This window comes from Sitophilus oryzae, unplaced genomic scaffold (assembly GCF_002938485.1).
Source record: "Sitophilus oryzae breed Bouriz unplaced genomic scaffold, Soryzae_2.0 scaffold_172_pilon_pilon, whole genome shotgun sequence".
NCBI classification, from domain to species: domain Eukaryota; kingdom Metazoa; phylum Arthropoda; class Insecta; order Coleoptera; family Curculionidae; genus Sitophilus; species Sitophilus oryzae.
The window spans coordinates 8,532,575-8,545,874 of NW_022146424.1; the positions used below are offsets into that span (position 1 = coordinate 8,532,575).

At 36.7% G+C, this 13,300-nt stretch overlaps 1 protein-coding gene across 2 annotated transcripts in view; it reads left to right on the top strand.

The window, feature by feature from the left end:
- The window catches only part of LOC115881614, a 52,576-nt gene that overhangs the window by 2,071 nt on the left and 37,205 nt on the right, over positions 1-13,300 (top strand). For both annotated transcript variants that reach the window (XM_030899167.1, XM_030899168.1), the window contains exons 2-5: positions 4,621-4,793; positions 4,851-4,911; positions 4,966-5,144; positions 5,205-12,229. In XM_030899167.1, the coding sequence (XP_030755027.1) occupies positions 4,633-4,793; positions 4,851-4,911; positions 4,966-5,144; positions 5,205-12,229 (7,426 nt within the window). In that variant the 5' untranslated portion in view covers positions 4,621-4,632. The remainder of the gene's footprint in view (positions 1-4,620; positions 4,794-4,850; positions 4,912-4,965; positions 5,145-5,204; positions 12,230-13,300) is intronic.

Here is a 13,300-nt window from a genome sequence, read left to right on the forward strand (position 1 = left end):
TAACTCACATAAAATAAAGAAGAAATTGAATCCACAATCAAGTGTTTGAAATTATTATAAAGGACTACAAAATTAATAATTTAAGAAACACAAAATGTGTACTGTGTATGTTATTGACAACAAGTGCATGTTGTCGAACTGATAATAATTGAAGGTAGCTGTAATAACACAACATCGGGTATATAAGGAGAAATTGCACACACCGCATGAATCGTTTTTTTTCTTGTTGCGCACACTTCACCCGTATTCATGAATTTCTCAGCATTCGCTTGCAGGGCCTTGTGGGCTGTGATAAGCGTGTGTTTTTAATATTTGTCTATAATGAGTAACAACGAAACAGAAATAATTGTAAGCTCCTTGCTAGTAGAAGAATAGGAAATACGAGAAATAAGCTAGGTTCACATAATTTGAAAGAGACTTTAGGAAAATTCTATACTTTATTTTCAGATTTAATAATAATACTTCTTCATCCATTTTCAATTGCAATTGAATACCGAATAAGAATGCGTGTTTCTCACCTTCTCTTCGGCTAGTTTGATTCTGCTAACCGCGTACGATGGTCGTAATTTCGTGTAACTTCATACAATACAGGTAAAGGTAGAGATGGACTTGAGCCAAACGTTGTAATGTGACGTGTTAAGGTGCGTACAGATCTGACGAGACGAGCGCGAGACATTCCAAATTTGCTAAGTGTGGACGGGTCTCGCGAGGCAACCCACGGAGTCTCGTTGCTGTCCTTCCCCTGTCTTTCGACGGCCGATCAAATAACACAGCACACTCTGGACGTCTTTGTGGTAGGCTGGCTCAACTACGAGATATCAGTGCCTGCTATACATAGTTTGCTTGGCTTGTGGCAGACGTCTCTCAAAATTGATTGAATCAGCCTCGCGCTCATCTCGCTATCGTCTCGCTCTTGTCTCGCGCTCATCTCGCCAGGTCTCTATGCACCTTTACAAAACGAACATTTGCTAGTCAGTACCGGGAAATAATCTGCGAACTGAGACTTAGAGTCGACACTTTTAAAGGCTGAAAAAATACAGGAGTAACGCGAGCCGTGCGTTCGAAACGCTCGCGCTTGTCGCGAGCTGCGGACAAGCGTTACATTACAACGTTCGACTCAGTGACTAAAGAATACAAGGACACATAACACCCGAGACCAAATTGTTACCATGGCACCAAACAGTGCCGTGGCCATATGTTTTTTTTTAACTTAGCTGCTTGAAGGGATATTTATATTTTTGATATATGTTTTGACTACACCTATGGTGTAGACAGTGGTATCATACTAATTAATTACGAAAAAACGTATTAAAATGTTAACAAAAGGTACAAAACTAGTATCGACGTATAGCACATATCAAGTACATATAGTATCAACAAAATAATTACCAAATTCAATAAGAAAACGCTAAAAAGGTGGAGTGGACTCTTTATTTACTTATGAAACGGCTCCTGGCTCTTTCTTGCTTACCATTGTAATAAAGTTTATACACCATTGTAATAAAGTTTATATACCCTTGCTAATGGGAGCACTTTCATTGAAATAACACAAATTATATTTTTGTTCGGAAGACCCGATACGTGCGGGTCTTTGGTGCGGATCAATGTGCGCTTCCCTTAAACATCAGCTTTGGGAGTTTAATTTATAAGCAAATTATGTAGTGAAAAGTGTACAAATTGATATTTATTTTTTATCACGTATTTTTTTAAGTTATGTGTATAAAAGTTGATTTAATTTGAAATTGAACGCATCTAAAATTGACAGCTCTGCTGACAATAGCCGACGTTGCCAGATTGATCATTAACGTTTTGTTTTCAGGAAAGTTTATGTATATATTTTTTTAAATTTTTGTTTTCTTGAGTACTAATAATTATTTTCGTTTTGAAAGGGAATATCTTCAGTTTGTTCCTATGTATGTCGAATAAGTTGTTCGTGGTGTGTTATAAATTCCAAAGTACTTAAGGGAATTAACCAGATGCTGTGAGAGTTTAAAAGTTTTTTAGCATTTTTGAAAACCAGTTTAAACAAATTTATGAAATCTGTGTTGATTTAGATCCAATACAAGTTTAGAGTACAACACAAAATATTAAATTTTGGTTACAATCGTCGATACCAGCCGTTATTTCAACTCGTACGTGTATTGAATTTTTTTATCAGTTTATTATAAAGCAGTTTGGTTTTCCCTTGTTGATAATAAATACGAAATTGCATATATTATAGAGGTGATGAGCAACATGTTGAGCAACATGTTGGATATGATGGTATTTGACTGTACTGTAATATCTGTATACTTCTGGTATGTTGTTTTTGTGTTATGTTTGGTTGATAACACTTTTCTTTTTTATCTATTTTTGTAGAAACATTCCAAATTCACGGTATGTTTTTACATTCCCAGCGAAATTTCTATATTAGTTGTTTACTGTTGTCCTGCTTTATTGTTACTGTTGATTTATAAAAAAATTAAATTTATTTTTTTATAAATATACATTTAATGTTTATTATTTCCGAAGTCAATTGGAAGTAGTGAGACTCTTAAACCTTAGTCCTGACGATGCCGAAAAAAGCACCGACAAAGAGAGTGCCGAAATTAAGAGTCCAGATCTATTCCAAGTGATTTCAGATAAACTATACCAATCAATAGATTCTTTGAAACAAAGTGAGTCTATATGTGACATTACTTCCAATATATTTGTAGACTGTTGGGTGTAAGAATGCATGGCATGGTAACAATTCTATGTCGTTTTTATTCGGTAATATTTATTTCTGTTATTTATATTCGGTGTTCACTTACGGTCGAAAGTTTTCCATATTGAGGGATATTATACCGGGTTGGTATTTCTGCTCTTGGGTGCCGGTTTTCGTGTGTACGAAGGGTACGGTCAATATGCTCAGTAAAAAAGATGTACTAATGAAAGAAGAGCAAGTATTTTCCCAAGCGCGTGATATCTAGCGTCGGATTAAGTGGTTATGAAATAAATACTTCGTATTTATGCTCTCTTCGACTTACTAGATCGCTATAGCGATTCATCCCTAAACGTGTAAACACCGACTCAAGGCTTCGCTTGCCAGTGGGATATATTGAGATTGAAATTTGGCATTTCGTCCACATTTATACCTCACATGGAGACAACTCAACTTTCAACGAGGAAAAGTAGAAGAGTGGTAACCCAGTATGTAAACTATATTCGAAACTCAACTGCAAGTGCAAATATGGCAACCCAGCATGTAAATAATATCGAAGTCGAAAAAGAAAAAGACACCAGCCGTGAAGACTTGATACGTTTTTCGTTTAAGATTTATAGTTTAGTTTATTTTTTTAAATTTCAAATTTAAATTCATTACAATTTTGGAATATTTATTTTCATATAAATGATTTTATTAGGTAATTGTTTGTTATGGGAAAATGTTTTAGTTATAATACCGCATAATCGAAAAAAAGGAGTCTAGTTGGTTTGGAAATGACGATGTATGACATTCCCTATGTACTTTTACAAGAAAAAATTGCAGTGATATTCATTTCCGAGCCATCTTTGACGCCGTTTTTTTTTTATCACGTGCTGCTTTTATAGTGTGTCCAATAAGTCAGGGAAGTTTTCGACAGACGACATCGAAAAAATGTTACTGTCATGTACTCTCTCGTTGGACCGACTATAGCTACCTACTGAAAGTTGATGTTTTATGTTAAATTAAATCTGTACTTACAGTACGTCTGTCTGTCCGTTCTGTAGCTACGGGGTATCCGTGCGAGGGGAAACGATATTCTCTCGATAATTTTTGTAAAAAAATTAGACGACGCGTCCCATCAATAAAAATTCGACAAATTTAACAAGTAGCCAAGAAAATGAGTGGGCGGAGCGATTTGCGGTGACGTACTCGTCAAATCGACGTATAAAATGTATTGCTGTTTATTTAAATGTTTTTTGTCCGCATTCCTTTCGTAGACACAGATCCAGCAGACGTACTGTACAGGGTTTCTTAAATAAGTGCTAATATTTTAATTGTTTACTGCTAAATACTCCGAATGATTTTTTCTTACTTTTCAATTCTGGAGTGAGTTGTGGTATTCAATTTTGTGATATATTGTGGCTATTGGTGGATATCTGGAAATAAAGTAACGCACGTTTCCGATACTCCTTGTATATGTTACGGTTAAAGTCCGAAATGAGTTAATATCACTTAATGTCGACATTAACACGTTAATGTTTGGGTTTGGTTGTTTTGTTTTATTATATTCTCGAGATTAACCGGTTAATTTAGATATTAACTTTATTTCGGACCTTAACGGTAACATATACACGAAATTTTATGTAAGGTTAAAATTTAGTTTTGTTTTATATTTATTTTATTTAATTTTTTTTTGTTGGATTTGTAATTTTTATTGTTTTTTATTATATATATATTTGCATTTCAATGTGTGCCACTTTACAATAAAGACATTTATTGTATTACTTTTATTATTATTATTAATAATAATGGACTTAATATAGTATTAATATAAGAAATAGCAAAAGGTCAAGATTCAGTTCCGCTAGTATTTATGCTAGATTATTAATAATATATAAAACAAATGTAAACTTGCATAGCTGTTTTGATGTATGACGTAAATGTATTTTTCGCAGAAACCATTTAACATGGATGACCAGGACGACTACGAAGGGAAACTAGAATCTCTTCGGAAATATATTCCTTTTTTAATTAATATGATGACTGAATTGAAAGCTAAGGGCAATAGGGAGGCGCAGTTGAATAAAATGCAGTCATTGCATGACATGATCACAAATTCCAAGAATAAGTAAGTTGCTTAATTTAACTTGACTAGTCATGTAATATGTTATTTTCTTATTTTTAGACTTAAAGTGGAGACTCTCAAAAGATGTGAGGACGTTCTAAGGAATATCTACTTCAAAGTGGTTTGTACTTGTTTCAGATTTGAAATATATGTTTTTAAAGAGTGTAATTTACAGAATCCCCAGTTAAGAATGAAATATTCACTTTCTTCCCCGTCTTTATCGACAGAAAATAACGTAATGCCTGAAATTGAAAGCACCAGTTTTACCCCGGCTAGTCCAAGTCCACCCCCCAATTCTCCACTATTACGAACTGAACCAGTGACTATTCCCACTGAAAAAATATCATCTACTCAGTAAGTTGCTGTTAAATCAGATTACAAACTAATAATAATAATAATTTCTTTTTTTTGTAGACCTTCTGTCGTTATTCAGAGTAAATCTTACTTACCAAAAATAGATGTCTATAGCAACGTCGTTATTAATAATCCTATCAAAGTTGCAAATCCAATATTGCCTGATATGTCAAAACCACCTATTAGTTTAGATGATTTGAAAACTTTAGAAGATGATGTTCATCAAAAAATTACCGACAGTTATTTAACTCATGCTTCTGTAAACGAACTGCAAGAATATAAAAAACAGCTGGAGGTACAAATTCGCGTAGAAAATGTAAATTCTACGATGACACCACTTGAAGAACAAGAAAAAACTCTTAAAGAAAGTAGAAGTTCTAAAGAAAGTAAGAGCCATAAAGAGAGTAAAAAACATAAAGAAAGTAAAAGTTCTAAAGAAAGTAAAAGCCATAAAGAGGGTAAGAGCCATAAAGGGAGTAAGAGTCATAAAGAGAGTAAGACCTCTAAAGAAAGTAAAAGTCCTTCTAAGAACTCAAGTTCTTCGAGTTCTAAATCTTCGAGTTCTAAAAGTGACAAACATCATAAAAAACTTATACAAAAGGTTTTAAAAGAACCTGACAGCATTTTTGGAAGTGCATTATCCAGCATTGACGAGAAACTTATTGGAGAAAAGAAAAATCCAAAGAAAGCAGATAGGAGGTCTTCTGATGTTTCTGACAACAAAAAAGAAAGTGCGGTTGAAAATGTCACTGAAAGCATTTTTTTAAAGAAATGTGAAGACTCTGAGAGAAAATCCTCTGATATAGAGAAGTCGCATACTCCAAAACCAGAAATAGTATATAAAAGACTTGCAGATAAGTACAATCCTAAACCCAGACAGAAACAGGTAGAAGCAGAGGCCGTTGATGTTGAGAAGAAAGTGGCAGAAGTAATTGAAAAAAATATGAAAGCAAATGTGGCGATGCCTTTTGAAGTTCCAAGTTTATTGCCACGTGCCCTAGAAAATTTTATCAATAAGTCTGTCTCCGAAATAGTTACACCTGGCATGTTAAGTGAAACTATAACACCTTCAGCTGTACTGTGTGCGCCTTCACCTGTACCGTGTACATCTTCACCTGTACACTTACAAAATTTAACTAGTACGGCTACACCTCTACACCCACAAATTCTAGCTAGTACGCCTTCACCTGTACACTTACAAACTGTAGCTAGTGCATCTACAATTCCATTAACAATTCTTCCAGAACCAACACTGTTATCGCCTCCTCTTCTTAATCCTTTGACACCAAATTGTCAGAATATATTTCAAACGCCTCAATCTAGGCCGACCCCCCTTTTTAACGCTTCTTTGCGGAATCCTCCAATACTCCAAACACCTAACGTTTCTGAGCCTGCATGGCGAAATCCGCAAATTCACCAAACACCTGACGTTTCTGAGCCTGCCTGGCGAAATCCGCAAATTCACCAAACACCTGACGTTTCTGAGCCTACATGGCGAAATCCGCAAATTCACCAAACACCTGACGTTTCTGAGCCTACATGGCGAAATCCGCAAATTCACCAAACACCTGACATTTCTGAGCCTGCATGGCGAAATCCGCAAATTCACCAAATACCTGACGTTTCTGAGCCTGTTTTTTCCCGGGGCTTAAATTTTGAGCCTCCAGAATATGCCCCAGTTCGTGTAGATTTCGAATTTGACAATCGTAGAATGGAGTTTGAACCTCATAGTAGGCTAGAGTTCGAACCACCTCATCATTCGAGAGATAATCGATTTGGTGTAAACCAAAGATTTATACCTCCGAGTACTAATTCATACAATCAACCTGACTGGGGAGGAAATTACTTTAGACAGAATCAGATGCCTGAGCAAAATAATTATTCTGAGCGCCAATGGAACGATCATTATCATCAGCAGTGGGGAGGCGTGCGTCCCGGTGATCCTAGAAGTTATAAAGAGTACAAGGAAATGAAGGAGAGGGAAGCGCGTGCAAATCAAGAAAACCCGAAAGAAACCAAAGATCCCAGATTAGCGGCTAAGGAAGCAAATAATTTAGTTTTAGCAGAAAGTAAAGATCCCAGATTATCCAAAGATGTGATTAGTAGAGATCCTCGATTATCCAAATTACGGGACAGGAGTAAACATGATGGGAATGGCACTACCTCGAAATCGACGACTAGGGAAACTTATAACAGTAAATTTGATAAGATGTATTCAAATACCGCCAAGGTTAAGCCTCATTTCAAACTCGAAAAGACTGAAGAAGAATCGTTTGTCTCTCCTTTAGATAGTTTGTACGTTAGTGAAAAGGGAAAGACTGGAAGGGGTTATGGAGTACAGCATTTTAAAATACCGAAAAAGTCTCGAAAACCAGAAGATATTAAACCATCAAATACTAAAAATGATGATAGTTCTGGCGAAGAAAATGAAGCAGTTTCAAAAGTTGAAAGCGAAACTAATGATGTAAGTGACGGAGAAGACACACTAGAAGAATCTAGCGTCCCCATCCAGCCCACATCATCTAAATCAGACTTAAATGAGATACCTGAATCATCAAAATCAGATTTAATTTTATTACCTGACTCACCTAAACCAGAATTAAATGTATCATCTGAATCATCTAAACCAGATTTAAATGTATTACCTACTGTAGAAGAAAACAAACAAAACATGCTCCAGCAAATTGATTTATCTAGAGTCGTTGTTTGTATCAAGTCAGAACCGAGCGATGATCAAGGATTATCTTGGGCATCCCCAGATGACGATGAATTTATTAGCGAATATGATCGATATCAAACAAACGACGTTGAGGAGTCTGATAAAAATGATGTGTCAGTTATAGAAGAACCATCGTCAACACAAGCAGAAATTTCTCCCGAGCCAAACAAAGAAAATAAAAGTGACGTGGCAAAACCTGAGGAATCGTCAGAACAAAATATTTTGGCTCACTTTTTTGAAAATCTCCTGAAGAGCAAAAATAAGAAGGATAAGAAATCTGCTCTGTTCTCACTTATAGAAACCTTTTCCGACAGTTTTGACGAAAAGGAAATTAATAAAATTAGAAAAATTATACATGTTGAGGAAAATACAGAGGAAGAAAGCGAAGAGGAAAAAGAAGCGGAAGCAGTTAAACAGAGTAATGAAGTAGGGTCAACGACAGAAGACCTTCCAGAAATATCTAATACAGAACAAGAAGCAGTTGCTGAGAGTACCGTAGATGATAAAAGTGCGTCTGACGGACAGGAACCGTTGGTAACAAAAAACATAGCGGAACCAATTCAAGAATCAGTTGGAGAGAGGATCAAAAGCAGAAAACGCAATCTCGTGCCAAAAACAAAGAAGAAACCTAAATCGGAGTTAGAGTTGCTTCACGCCGATATTCAAGATATGTTTATTAGAGATGGCGTAGTTACTGCAACTGGGAAGAGAATGTGTCGTATTTTAAAAAGCGATCCTAATGCTTTAGAATCTCCCGACAATAAAAAGATACGTAAGAAACCTGGACCGAAACCCAAACATAAACTTGCCAAAGAGGAGATAGAAAGTGGCGCGAAGGCTGTTCGGATAGTAATACAAAAAATGCCTGATGATATAATGCGTCCAACTACCAGATTGTTAAGAAATCAAGCCCGAAAAACCAGCTATGCAGAGACCGATATTGATAGCGATAAGGGCGATAATGAACCGCTTAGAAATGAGACTGAAGAGCTTGGCAGCGACGATGATGATAAATCTCAGTCTGATGAAACGCCTTCTCGGATGAAAGGTCCTCGAAAAATTCGAAGAGGGCGTCAATGGGCCTCGGGGATTATTCCTAAACTTAAAAGAAAGAAGAGCCAAGAAAAAATTGCATCTAAACTGGATGTCGTTGAACCTGACAAGTCGTATTATTTGGATTATACGGACAAGACAAAACTCATCTGTAAATTGTGTGATTTTAGCGGCCATCTTTTAACAAACCACTATGTTAAGGAGCATCCCGAATCGGAAGTTTTCTGTTCACGCATGTCCCCCCGGCAAGCCGTTAACGCCATCAATGATTATAGTATGAATTCTAAAATATACGAAAATATTATTGAGGACAAAAATAGGTGCCTGAATTATGACTATTCTTGTAGGATTTGTGGGTATTCCACAAATACTAAACCAATAGCCTTTTACGAACACGTTACACTTCATACGGGTGAATATCGCCATCGATGTGACGCTTGTGGTTTTACTTGTGGTAACGGAAAGGCTTTAGCTGCCCATTGTCGTACTATACACGAGGGTCAAGAAAAGCAAGTATCTAGAACAAATTATAAGTCTACAATTGTTTTTGGTTATCTTTGCGGTGAATGTAATTATTTGCAGTTGAACCAAAAAAATGTGCAAGAACACGTTAATATTTTTCATCTTGGCGATAAACCGATTATTTTCAAGATAAATATGTCAGAAGTGCTAGATCCTAATATAGAAACTTTGAATATAAATAAAAATAAAGAATTACCTGAAGAACCTTCCCCAGTACCAAAATTAGTTGAACAAACCCCTACTAAACGTCGTAGGAAACCTGGACCTAAATCTAAGACCCGTCCAGATGAAGTGTCAGATAAAGTAGATGAAGATCTGGAAACCAATTTAAAAGATTTGATAACGCCAGATGTAGAGAAGACTGTAATAGACAATAAGGAGCCAGTTTTAGTCAAGAAGAAACCTGGTCCGAAGTCAAAGACTATGGTTCTTGTTTTAGAATCATCCAATGCAACCATAAACAATGTTTCTCAAGAAGCGCCGCTTCCAGTAAGAAGAAAACCGGGCCCTAAGTCGAAAACGAGAATACAAAAGCCTTCTCCTACTCCAGAAGTAACCACTAGTAGTGAAGCTGTACTTCAAGCATCAACACCTTCCAATGCTGTTAACGATTTTGTAAGAGAACCAATTAATAAAAAAAGGCGAAGGAGTTTGGACAAATTGATACCTGAAGACAGTACGGAAGATTTAGATACAATTATAACGCTATCAAGTCGGAGTAATAGAGCCGCTAAGGATAAAGCCACTGCTAAACTGAAGTCGTTGATGGAAAGTGGGGAAGTGCCTGTAATTCAGAAGCCTACTGTCGTACCTGAAGTGCCAGTTGTTCAGATTTCGGCTGTTGTACCTGAAGTTCCAGTTGCTCAGAAGCCAACTGTTGTTGAATCTGAAAAGAGAGTTGCACAGAAGCCGTCCGTTATCGCACCGGCTAAAGAAAGCGTCGTAGAGAAAAATGTTGTGGTCCCTAGTAAGAAGGAAGACAAAATCAAGTCGATCGAACCAGACCTCAACGTTTTTACCTGTAAAACCGATATTATGGAAGAAGATGCGAAACTAACCGAAGAGCGCTTGCGGAAGATGAACGAGCTCAACAAATCTATAGGATCTCGAGAGTCAAAATTAGATTTTGTTAATAAGTTATGTAATAGACTTAATAGCGAGCAGAGTCCCGAAAGTTCGTCTGAATCTATTACCGAACCGATCAAAGTAAAGGCAGAATATATAGATGTTCCAAGCTATGTTGCATTTGAAATGAACACCCAACAGTTAGGAGAGGTCAATATCCCGGTTATGAAAACGATCAGCGAAATAAGATCCACTCCATGTAAAAAACCTGTTTTAGACGATAGTCCCGTTTTGCCTCAGGCCAACATCCAGTTTAAAGGTAAAAGCATGGCCTTATTTTCTAATATAATCGAAAAATTACAAGGAAAGGTGAATGAAGCCGCTGTTCAACAAGATAGTTCTGATTCAAATTCTAGCCCGTCGCCACTTTCACCGTTCGAAGATTCAACAGCACCTACTTTAATTATTGGACAGTTTGTAAAAGCAACAAGAAAACATGCTGGCGTCGTGTTTTCTTGTCTAGTAAACAATTGTTACGTTGTTACGAAAGATCGCCTAGTTTTTCAGTTACATTGTAAATTTGGTCATAAGGACATATCTCTTGACTCCACCTTGTGCGACAAATGCGGTATAGTTCTGGAAAGTACTAAGGACACTACCTTGCTGGAAAATACCTTCGATCACTTAGTGTTTGCACATTCGGACTTCCTTGAAGAGAAGTCTATGTTACTAAGAACGCGAAGATTGAGTGGGGATAAGTTATCTGTAAAAGTGGAAAAAGATAAGGAACCTGATAAACCTGTCGAAAGTATGGCGACTTTAGAATTGGCACACGATAATCCGTTTTCATTTAAAATTGTCGACGTGATGTCTTTGGCGGACACATCTTCCAGTCCTCCTGAGACCACACCACCTCAGCCACAATTCATTGGGACAGAACCACGTTCTATCGTAATACCACAATCCATCGTGGTAACGCAACCCACAACACAACCCATTGTGGCAACGCAACCCATTATGACAACACAACTCATCATGGCAACGCAACCCATTGTGACAACACAACCCTTCGTGGTAACTGAACCCATCGTGACAACACAACCACAAGCTATTGGGACAAAACAGCCACAACTGAAGCCAGTACCTCCGCTGACGCCTATAACGTCTCCTTCCACTTCCGTAGTGCCATCCACTACGACTTATTCGTCTCCCTCGATTTCAAACGTTTTCAAACAAAAACCGTCTTCGAATCAACTTATAGTGAAGGAAGCTAAATTGACTGCTAGCGAATTATCTCGGCCGAGAAAAGCGTGCAAGGCTTTGCAAAAGTTCGTAGAAACGCCTGCTGATTTGTACAAGTGTCCTCATTTCTACTGCATGTTTAGCACAAAAGTACGTACGTTATTAGAACGGCATTTAAAAATACACAGAGGCGATGGAGACGGTATGGTTGCCTGTGTGTATTGCGACATTAAGACTCCCTGGGAGCACGTACCTATGCACATTGATATCAGACACGCTCAATGCGAGTATGCTTGCAATTATTGTCTTTACCGAGGCTTATTGAAGGAGTACGTATGCTTGCATCAGCATCAGAGTCATGCATCCAAAGAGTTTGTCATCGTTCAAGTACCTCCGAAGTCGACTAAAATATTTTCCTTAGATGAGAGTAGTCGAATAACGGACTATAAGGCACTTTGTGAACCATACCGATGCTATTGTAATGGTGAGTACTTTTAAGACCAAACTTTGTATGTTGAATATTTAAATTTTACTCTAACAATATTTTTACCTAGTTTATGTTATGTGGCTGTCTAGACTAATGTCAAGAGCCAAGATGTTATTTACTTGGCCTATACTCTTCTTTATTTTTAATGGCGTTTACTACCAGTTGGCCTTAAGAAGGTTGTACTTTATTTTTATATCGAATACAAATTATGTTTAAATTGTGTAGTTTAAAATAGGAGAAAAAATATTTTTTTTGGAAATCGATTTGTGTGTCCGGAAACGCTCTATCCTTTATTAATCTTTCTATAAATGTTAATATTTGACAAGTTTTGTGTCAATTTTTAGTAAACGACGTATAGAAATTGACCTCGCCAAAATTGTGATTGATTGTCATTATCAGCTCTTTTACGCCGTTTTTTTCGATCATACGCACAGTGTTGCGAAAATGGTCATTTTGGGAGAACATTTTGATTCAAAATTGAGTACACAGATTTTAAGGACGTAATTACCAGCCAAAAATAAGAAAAATAGTTCATACAATCGTTTGTTCTAACTTGCTTCGTTTTCTAGATACAGGGTGTATTGCGTTATCTTAAAAAAGAAAAAAAAGCTCAAAAAGTGCATGTCAGTAGCAGCAACAGATCACAGATTTATAATGTCCAAATATAAGGCTACTTATATACAAAATCTGTTCGATACGTTTTTTACGTTTTTTAAGCTTACTTAAGCGTTTGCTACTTTTATACTTTTTGAGGATAGATAACTCATACCATTTCTGTTAACTATTTTTAATTCACTTACCTTCACTAATAGCAAACATAGCAAAATAAAACTTATACAGGGTCCGGCTATAGTGCGCCGGGCATCTGTAGCTCCTAGAATAAACAACTTGGGAATTTTGTTTAAGTATAAACCTAAAGTATGTATAGGGTGTCCCACTAAGAATAGCTCTCGGCTGTATCTCGGAAAGTAATAGCCGTAGGACTTACGGAAAAAAATATTTATAACTAAAGGGGCTATAAGAAATTGCTGGAAATTATTTTCAAGTTTGTAAAACGGCCGCTAGGGG